General features: G+C 49.0%; 2 protein-coding genes and 1 non-coding gene across 3 annotated transcripts; 1 reads left to right on the forward strand and 2 right to left on the reverse strand.

The window, feature by feature from the left end:
* The first annotated feature begins 1,963 nt into the window (after positions 1 to 1,963).
* Positions 1,964 to 3,441, forward strand: LOC124661279 (probable serine/threonine-protein kinase PBL17). The gene is made up of 5 exons (XM_047199146.1): positions 1,964 to 2,033; positions 2,100 to 2,404; positions 2,497 to 2,632; positions 2,721 to 2,854; positions 2,938 to 3,441. The coding sequence occupies exons 1-5, from the start codon at positions 1,964 to 1,966 to the stop codon at positions 3,439 to 3,441; spliced, it is 1,149 nt and encodes a 382-aa protein (XP_047055102.1).
* A 167-nt stretch (positions 3,442 to 3,608) lies between these two features.
* On the reverse strand, positions 3,609 to 3,680 carry TRNAH-GUG. Its single transcript has one exon. It is a non-coding gene; the product is annotated as a tRNA-His (tRNA).
* Positions 3,681 to 4,033: 353 nt separating this feature from the next.
* Positions 4,034 to 7,608, reverse strand: LOC124684106 (protein APEM9-like). Its single transcript, XM_047218498.1, has 6 exons — positions 7,439 to 7,608; positions 6,822 to 6,986; positions 5,309 to 5,386; positions 4,942 to 5,221; positions 4,442 to 4,815; positions 4,034 to 4,333 (listed from the first exon to the last, which is right to left on the reverse strand). The coding sequence occupies exons 1-6, from the start codon at positions 7,495 to 7,497 to the stop codon at positions 4,204 to 4,206; spliced, it is 1,086 nt and encodes a 361-aa protein (XP_047074454.1). The 5' UTR covers positions 7,498 to 7,608; the 3' UTR covers positions 4,034 to 4,203.
* Between the last annotated feature and the right edge of the window lie 2,593 nt (positions 7,609 to 10,201).

Here is a 10,201-nt window from a genome sequence, read left to right on the forward strand (position 1 = left end):
TTTGCTCTCTTTCTTTAAGTTCCCCAAATGGGCTTTGAAACTTATCAATACACAGCTAGCCAATTGCCTATGGAATGATGAGGAAGGGAACAATAAAATACATTTAGCAAATTGGTCATCTGTATGTATGAGAATAGAGTTTGGTGGCATGGGGGTCCCTAACCCGCAAGATTTAAATCTATGTCTCTTAGGGTCTTGGGTTAAGAGATATATTCAGGGAGAAGGGACCCTGTGGAGGAAAGTCATAGATTGTAAATATAATACTAAGGACCCCAACATTTTGTGTTGCCATGATGCACACCCATCTACCTTTTGGAAAGGAGTGATGGGTGCTGCAGAAGCTGTGAAGTTTGGATACAAATGGAAAATAGGAAATGGCAGAAGTGTTAGATTTTGGGAAGATATTTGGTTTGGTAATTCTAATTTGGCAACACAATTTTGGGACATATATTTTGTTTCTAACCAACAAACTAAAACTGTTAGGGAACTCTGGGATGGCACAAATTTAAGGTGTGATTTTAGGAGAAATTTCACTGATGATATGATGGTGCAATGGCTGGAATTAGTAGCTATTGCTGAAACTATAGTTTTCAATTCTGATGAGGATCAACTCATTTGGGTTTATGAAACAAATGGTGTGTACTCTTCAAAATCAATGTATGCTCTAGTGAATTTTAGAGGAGTAACTCCAATTTATTTACCTGCTGTGTGGGACTTAAAAATTCCACCTAGAATACAAATTTTTCTTTGGCTGCTGTCTCAAAACAAAATTATGACTAGAGACAACTTGAGGAAGAGGGGTATTCCAAAACCTATGGAATGCTCCTTTTGCAGAGAGTTTGAAAGTGTACACCACTTGTTTTTTGACTGTATTGTTGCTAAACAGATGTGGGGGATGGTTACAGATATTTGCAATTTAAAAGTAGAGAAATATATAGATATAGCTGGTAGATGGCTATGTAACAAGAGGTTTTTACAGTTTAATTTCATTTCCTCTGCTGTGTTGTGGGGGATTTGGAATTCTAGAAATAGCTTAGTGTTTAATAGACTTACCTGGTTGAATTTGAAGCAGGTGTGGAGGGTTATCCTTTCCTATCTGAGAAACTGGAAGGTTCCTTTCAAGGAACAGATTTGGGAGGAAGTAGACCTCTTCATGAAGCATCTGTCAAACAAGATCAGAGCACCGCTGGAGCTGGAACCACCTTGAAGTGTTCTTCCTTCGACTGGATCTCTTCCTGGGCGCCTGCGTCTAAAACTTCTCATGGAGGACGAGCGTCGCTGGAGTTTCTGAAAGAACATCCGGAGGAAGACGCTTCGGTGCATGTCGTGCTGTGAGAAAAAGACCAGCTCGAAAAAGTGGTGTGTAATAGCTTTAGTTTTCTCGTTTTGGCTGTGTTGCTATGTCCTGTGACGTGATGGGTTTTAGCTGTTAGACTTTGTTTTGGAACTGTTGGTTTTTGTGTTGCTTTTGGCTGGTGTCTGGGTGGTAGTCTTAGCCCTAGTTTGCAGTTGGACTGATGTTGGAAAAACACTGTGGTTTCATTTTATATGAAATGGAACCGGGAGATGTCTCCCTGTGAATCTAAAAAAAGAAAAAAAATGTGACGCGAAGCGCGTAGATGGCGTAGGCACTTTGCCCCTCCTCCGATGATGCACGGGGAGGATTGCGCGTCATCTCCCGCCATTTTCGTTGGCACGATGATGCCCTGGAGACCAACAGACGTGCGCGTGCGCGTGCGCGGGTCCCAAATTAAGGCAACCCCAATGGACGTACCGCGCTCTCCGACCATTCCTCCCGTCGCCTCTCTCCACATCTGTCCCGGCGCGTGGGCGGGCGGAGGCTGCCATTGGCCTCCGCCGCCACCGCCCGGACCCCTCGCCGGTCGATCACCCAATCAACCAACCTTCACAGTCGACGTACCCCGGTAAACGTGCACGCGGGGTTGTACCATCTCTTCCGAAGATGCATCGCTGGATCATCTCCAGCTGCGGCGACATGCGGCCGGTCCGCCGCCGCGTCCAGGACCAGCAAGGTACGTCGATCGATTGTCCGGATTGCTCTCCGACGTAAACACACCGTGAGCTTTGCCTTCGTTCAGACGAGCCGCGGCCGCGTCCGCGGCGCGCGGCGACGTCGTCCACGCCTCGGCTGCGGAAGACAAGCTCGGAGCCGATGATGCTGCTGGTGCCCAAGGACCTGGCGGAGTTCCGGGCGATGTCGGCGTACGGGCACCTCCGGCTGTTCACGCACGACCAGCTCCGGCAGGCCACGGGCGAGTTCAGCCCGACGCAGATCATCGGGGAGGGCGGCTTCGGGGTGGTCTACAAGGGGATGGTGGGCGGGGCCGAGGTCGCCGTGAAGAAGCTCAACCCGGATGGCATCCAGGGGGACCGGGAGTGGCTGGTCAGTTTCATATATTGGTCATTCCAATCGACCTGTCGACTTCCCCAATTCATCGATTGATGTGTCAAAGTTGTTTCGTGTGCGCGCTGCAGACGGAGGTGAGCTGCCTAGGGCAGTACAGCCACCCGAACCTGGTGGAGCTCATCGGGTGCTGCTGCGATGACGACCACCGGCTGCTGGTGTACGAGTACATGGCCAAGGGCAGCCTCGAGAACCACCTCTTCCGCCGTACGCATCGAGACGAATCAGCTTCATTTTCTTGCCAATTTCTGGTCCCTGACTAGACGAGCATCCCTTGCTGAATCTCTTTTATCAGGGGCGTGCAACCTGTCGTGGACGACCCGGGTGAAGATCGCCCTGGACGTGGCGCGGGGGCTCGCCTTCCTCCACGGCGCCGAGCGGCCCATCATCTACCGCGACTTCAAGACCTCAAACATCCTGCTCGACGCGGTCCGTCCTCCTCCCCCGATCATGCACATCACAGTGCTGGATTTCAAGCTCAATCTGAACCTTGCTGCGTTTCTTGGCTGCAGGATTTCAAGGCAAAGCTGTCGGACTTCGGGCTGGCGAAGGAGGGCCCGGTGGGCGGGAAGACGCACGTGTCCACGCGGGTGATGGGCACCTACGGCTACGCGGCGCCGGAGTACGTGGCGACGGGGCACCTGACGGCGATGAGCGACGTGTACGGGTTCGGGGTGGTGCTGCTGGAGATGCTGGTGGGGCGGCGGGCGCTGGAGCCCAGCAGGGCCGGCCGGGCGGGGAACCTGGTGGACTGGGCGCGCCCGATCCTCATCCGGGGCAAGAAGCTGGAGAAGATCGTGGACGCCAGGATGGAGCGGCTGGGGCCCTACTCGGCCAGGGCGCTCGAGCGGGTGGCGCGGCTGGCCTACGACTGCCTCAGCCAGAACCCCAAGGTGCGGCCGGCCATGGGCAGGGTCGTGCTCGTCCTCGAGGACGCGCTCGCTGCCAGAGTGGAGGACGACGACGTCGTCCGCCGCGACGGCGGTGACAGCGGCGACGCATCTCCGGCGCGGTGATCGATGTGATCGAACGTGATGTGTGTGTATAGATGTTTTTTGGTCGTACGTGCGGTGCGTACGGAGAGCTGTAGTAGGGGTGTGTGATTTAAATGTGGAGATAATCGATTTGATCAATAAAACGCGAAGATGATGACGTGATACAAAAATTGAGCAAAAAGGAAATGTGTGGCTGCTGGGATTCGAGCCCAGGTCTCCACGGCCACAACGTGGAATTCTCACCACTAAACTACAGCCACATTGTTGTACTGATGACACAGGTTCCCTTATTATTTCATAACCGCAAGGTATGGAACACAGAGTTCAGCTAACGCTGTCGAGATCAACTGAAACCGATCCTGTCTCATTTCTTCATGTGCAATCGACACCAATCGACCAGGTACATTGTGATGCACATTTCTTACGAACTGATGTTAAAGATTGCTGAGGCCTGAAAGTCACTTTCAATGTGAACCCGCATCTCACTCCACATGATTTCTGAAAATTTCATAGGACAAAGACTCACTTGCTAGCTGCAGCTATACTGAAAAACTAAACACGCCTGAACCAACAGAACAGGAACAAAGTCTGAACCAAAATTCTCGAGCCAGGATTGATGCCAAAACTAGACCATTGCCACGATATATTTAGCAGCCTTGCTTTATTATTCCCATACATTTATCAATGGCACAAAAGACAACGGCAAGTATCACGGTGTGCCGGATTACAATTCAGGTATTGCTAGTTACAGGTTGGGATGGGTAAGTACATTGTATCAGTGTATCACCAGCTTCCTCGAGGGGCCTGTGGCGTCTGTTGAACAGCAGCTAGCGGGTTCATCTGCACCGAGAAGGCGAGTTGCAGGGCATCGAGGAACGCTCGTCGCAGGGATGAAGCTTGCTGGAATATAGCCCTGTCCAATGTACATTTGTATTAGGAAAAAACATTCGCCAGGGTCACTAAAACGCACAAGAAGCTCTGCATAATCTGAAAGTCTACTGCAAGTAGATGGAACCTGTACCTCTTCAAGCCGGCACCTTTCCTCCGGAGAACATAAAGTGTAGAGAACAGCAGCGAGAACAAAAGCATCAGTTTACCACTTGGCAGAACGATATGTGTTTTGCCAACCTTTACCCGAACTGAATGAAACCACCAAAACACGGGATCAAATTTATTTGTGACATGCTGTAGGGTAGGTTCGATGGACTTTGGTAAGCCATGTGTTTTCCCATTGGGTGCACGTGTGGTGCTTGTTGGAGCATCCTCAGGTGTCGGTGGTGTTTTGTCGTTCACGGTAGCGGAAAGGTTCCTTTCTGCTGACTGTTTTGCCCCTGTAGCAGCTGATGACTTTTTCTTCGCGGCTGCTTGTAATGTATGAAGTTTTTTTAGTAGTTCCTGTAAAGAAGAATCAAGATACAGCTTAATGATATAGGAAATGCAAACATGGTAGGTACTAACTCCTAACTTCGAAATTGGAATGCTGTAGTATCTATCATTAACATACTCCATCATTATAAATACCTGTTGATCTTGTTCACTTAATTCTGCCTTTTCTACCCATGCGATGGCACTTGCAGGCTCATTGGAGGCAATGCCAAGAAACGTAACTGTATACAATTCTGCGACCTCCAAATACTCTTCAGGTGCCATAGTTGATGTAACAATAAGACCATCTGAGGATCTTTCCTGTCCTCCATTCAAAACATAAACCTGATCATCTGTATATCTCCATTGAGCAAGGTACTCCTCAAAAACTGGTCGAAGGTCAGGCCCAGATCCTTCAGCCATTAGCATGGTAGCCCTATAAGAAAGATACTTGTCAATGATACAGAAAGGGGGACACACTGAGCAAAACCAAGAGCCTATGAGAATTCTGTGTAATATTTACCCTGTCAGGAAAACTTTCACTGGTACTGATGCCACTGAACCAAACATAGCTTTAAGCTGAATAAACATCTCAGATGTCCTGGAACAGTATGTGTTAAACATATTAGAATAAGAACCAGATACCAAAAGTTATGCAAATGCTCTGAAATAACGCATAAAGTGTTTGTGAACCTACATATCTACAAAGTTCACTTAAGGACTTCAGTATATAGGATATGACATTTCGCAAGACAATAAAATATAACTGAATCTATCTACAATCTTCATCTGGCCCTTTTTAGGGAAGGTAATAGTTGGGGCAAGAATGCTGGGAGTACATGATACAATTCATTTCAGAAAAGTAGTAAGCACACTAAGTTTAGAGAAGTGCTTCTATGCTTCTCCAAATATCTATTTGCACAAATCTCAAAGTTTTACTAGCGCAAATTGGTCGTGTAACATAGCATTAGGGTCCGCAACCCAAGTCCAAACCCACTAGATCTGGGTTCTTCTTCACCCCATGATCTGTATCCATTGTCGTCCATGGCCTTCCCTCAACCTGACATCGCTGTCACCAGCACTTCCATTACTAATGATGCCTCCAGTTACAACCCAGCATCAACATGGAGCAGATAGCCTACTGTGAAAACGACAGTAACAAGCTAGCTACTATGTCGCCTCGACCTCCACGTCCTGAGCAAGACCCTTGATGGCGGCGGCGCTACCGAGTGTGCTTACTGGTGGGTGAAGGTATCTTAAATAAGGAAGGAGTTTGGCAGATCACAGATGCTTCTCCAATAGTACTTGTCAAAGCACCACCGCCGCAGGTGGACAACCATGATGTGTAGAAGTAGCAGGCTGCAGAACACAAAGGCACGCAGCAGCGGGCAAGCAAAATTACGAGTACAAAGTAGCAGTGCACTACTTCATCTCCCCCCTCTCCATTTTGTTGCTGCCTTGATCATCCATGGCCTTAATTCTTTTTACCCATTGCTCACTTGTCTTCTCCATGTCCGGTATGTAAACATGGCGTCAGCCCACGATTAGGCAGTTGTTGTTCTTAAGAATGTGCATATGGGTTCTCGAACTGGACAGGGGCGAGCGTATAGATTTAGTTGGATATCAATCAAATTTCAACACGAATTTTTTTCCCTTCCTTACAAAAAGCTAGGTGGTTACGCAGTTAATAGTAGCCTCTTTTTTGACTTTAACGTTTATGCAGATTTTTTCCGGAAAGCATATAAGCATTCTTAAGTTAGCCGCTTTTGGTATGTTAGCAGTATTAAAAACTTCTAATCAACATCCTTACCTTATTACAGCACATAGAAAAATACTGAAAATTGATTAGACCACAAGAGGAAGACCCTGGGGCTTACCGGCTAGCACATGTGATGGTGTGCTAGGCAGCCAGAGTTCGAGACTTAACACCGTCTTAATGAAATACAACAGAGGGTTTCTCCCCCAGTTGGTTCGTTTTTCTCTGATAGAACACAAGGGCTTTAGCACGACAAAGGGAGGAAACGCCAATAATTTACCTTCTGAGCTCTTTAAGTGCCTGAACGAGTACCATCCCAGCTAACTCAAGCATTTCCAATAGCTCATCACCGTCATGCACCTCCCGCGCAGCATCCGCTCGAATTTGATCAGAGACGGATAATGCAGACAAAACCGCCTTGTCGAAGGATCCGCTGACCAGATAGCTGGGCCATGAGGATGTAAACAGCAATAAGTGAACAAGTTCCAACATTATTATTTCCCCGTTTGGAGCATTGCATGCTTTACCAGAAGGATAAGCGCAATAATACAACGTGGTCTGCTCCTCCAATCCAAGAGTCATCAGCAATCAGAAGGAAGGAAGTTACAAATTAGTATGGCAAACCTGGCAATTACTATGGCAAGCATGTTTATTGACTAGTCCGAGTAAATCTCATGGCTTGTTAAACTTCCAAACTAAAGGAAATTACATACCATAGGTCGCTAGCTAGCAAGTTGTAGAAGGACAATCATAATTCATCCATTCATTTGCATGGTGATGAGCAAGCAGCATGAACAAGTACCCGAACAACTACGACCACAGACCACTTGGATAGAAAACGAAGTGACAAGACAATCAAGTAGTGAGAAAGCGGGGCAGAAGGAGGAGGAATCTAACCACTCGGCGTCGTCGATTTGCTTCCAGAGATCCGATTCCTGGGCCGCGGAAGTCCCCATGATTCGCGCTCCCCGCCTTCACACCGCGAGTATGTAGCAGGCTATTCCTTTTCGCCCGCCGGAGAGAGCCGTCCTTGGGGGAGACGCGCCACCACTGTTTGCTGCTACGGATAGGGGTAGAGATGGTTGGGAACGGAGTCAAGAGGAACACAGAGCGGGGGCAGATAGAAAAATTGGGTGGGATACGTAGTGGATAGCTGATGCGCAGTTTCGACTGACCGCGAAAAAGATTCCGAGACGCCTCCCAGTCCTTGGCGTCGGCGAGTTCCACCGGCGGTCCGAGCGGGGCGGAGCAGAGCCGCGCGGCCGAAGTCGTCGGCGAGCTCTGACGGGGACGGCGGGCTCCGGTGGAGTTGCGCGCGGGCCGGCCCGGGTAGAGTTAGAGTTGGGGCCAGGCGGCCTAAACGGGCCGACCGTGCAGGGTTATTCTTGAACGAGCCCCGTGCTCCCAGCCCACGTTGTATTGTGTCTTTAATAATTTTAAAAAATGGATGAAAATAATAATTCAAAAAAGAGTCCACCTAAAAAATCAAAAAAGGAAGGGGTAAAGTTGAAAAACCCCAATTTATCGCTTCACTGTGTATCGGTGGGATTTTTTTTGCGAAACACAGTACATACGTAGATGCTCACATATACGCACATACACTCACCCCTATGAACGCACGCACGCACATCCTACCCCTATGAGCACCTTCGAGAGAGTGCGTCCAAGAAACTTCATCCGACAGATCTTCATATTGACGAAGTTACCACATGCGCCTCGCTGTCGACGGGAACGTCGCCTCCCACTAGAGAATATTCCATCTTTAATGAGACATCAAAATGTCAAACCTGAAGTCTGCAAATTGAGACATCTTTTGGTGGCAGGTTTTTCGGCGAATCCTTCCTGATTATGGGACCCTGTCACGGCGGCATATCATGGCTAATAGCACTTGTGAAATCTGCAAAGCAAATTCAGAAACACTTATGCATGTACTTATTGAGTGTAGTCATGCAAATATGTTCTTTGAGGCAGCCAAGACAATCCTTTTGTTGAAACTGCCGGACTACACCCGGATACATGGGCTTCGGATATTGTTGACTGCCAAAACCCACCGGCGGGCAGCGGCCTTGTCAACACCGTAGAGCCGGGAAGAGCCTAGAGCTGCGGCTGGCCGAGACCCCTCCGAGCGACGGCCCGCAATGCTCTTCCGGTCACACGCGGCGATGCGAAGTGCAAGGGCGTGCCACCCGACCTATACCTGGTCGGGAAGGTGATGGGGATGCCTCGCTTAGTTTCCTGCGGGGCATACATGTAAACGTTAAATACGAGCCTCGATCGGCTCTCGAGGTTATCCGTGAATCGGCTCAAAGAGCCGATCCACCCATGATTCGTACGGGGTGCACGAATACTTGGTGGTCCTGCTTGATCAAGATAAAGCTAATTAGATCTACGACGATTTAGGGTTTTCACCGCATAATCGGATCATCCTACTCCAGGTTGGGCCTCGCGGCCACGCACGGTGCTCGTAAGCCGATCCTAAACAAGGCCTAAAAACCAACATGAAGTTGATCCTCGGAACATCCTGTTTAGGACTTGCGAACGCCACCCTACGTGCCTCTGGATCCTCCCCCCCTTTGTAAGGCCTAACTATTGCAGATATTAAACTAATCCTTGTAGAACAAGGAGCAATCGTAACGGATCGGATCTACTAAATAATGATCAAGCGGGGTGCCGCCCCCACACCTGAGATAGGTGTGAGGGCGGCTAGATATGCGAGGGTTGCACTACGTAAGCATGCTTAAACGAAGAACAATGCTAACCCTAACACATCTAATGATAACTACGTTGCTCGCCATCAAAAGCGCTTCAGTACGAGCAACGCGTGAACAACGTGGGGCTTGTGCTGCCTAGATCGCAAGATGCGATCTAGGCAGCATGTCGCTTCCCGATAGAAACCCTCGAGACGAAGGAGTTGGCGATGCGTCGAGATTGGTTTGTTTGGGGTTGAACGTGAGTTGTTGTTTATTCCATAAACCCTAGGTACATATTTATAGTCCAGGGGACTTTCTAATGTGGGCGTGCACCAAACCGTGCACGAGATAAACTCTAACTTTTAATCTAGATATAATCTACCATAATTAAAGATACACGGGCAACTTAGCCCAAATTCTCCGTGCAAGGCCGCTTCATAGATCTTCCACGTGTAATCTTCCAAGCCCGGCCCACCTCTGGATTTGTCCAAAATCTGGTGATAACACATGCCCCCTGGTTTTGGAAATAACATTTCCAAAATCATTATGCTTTCCCTTCGAAGGGTCATGTCGTGGCAGAGCAGGGCCGTTGCGGCATCCGTCATCATTATGCCCGGTCTTCTCGGCTTCTCTCGCAAATTCGATAGCTTTGGCATTGACTCCTTGGAAACCGCAAGGGCATCACACCTTCACCAGATTTCTCATTATTTAACCGTGCCGATCGATTAGCTCTCTTTATCCTCTCGTTACTGTCCCGGCCATCGGCACCAAAAAACCCTCTCCTCCTGTAGCTATGTCTTCCTCTTCCTCCTCCTTCTCAAGCCTCTTCCCCCAATCTTTGCCGAAGAAGAAGAATGAGGACAGCCTTCACCCCGCAGGTGAACCCCCTCTCCTCCGACAAGGAGGAGAAAGAAGGAGAAGCAGCGAAGGCCACGGCCTCCCCCTCCGCCAAGCTCCCGCCGAAGAAGCG

Source organism: Lolium rigidum, chromosome 1 (genome assembly GCF_022539505.1).
Source record: "Lolium rigidum isolate FL_2022 chromosome 1, APGP_CSIRO_Lrig_0.1, whole genome shotgun sequence".
Taxonomy (NCBI): Eukaryota; Viridiplantae; Streptophyta; class Magnoliopsida; order Poales; family Poaceae; genus Lolium; species Lolium rigidum.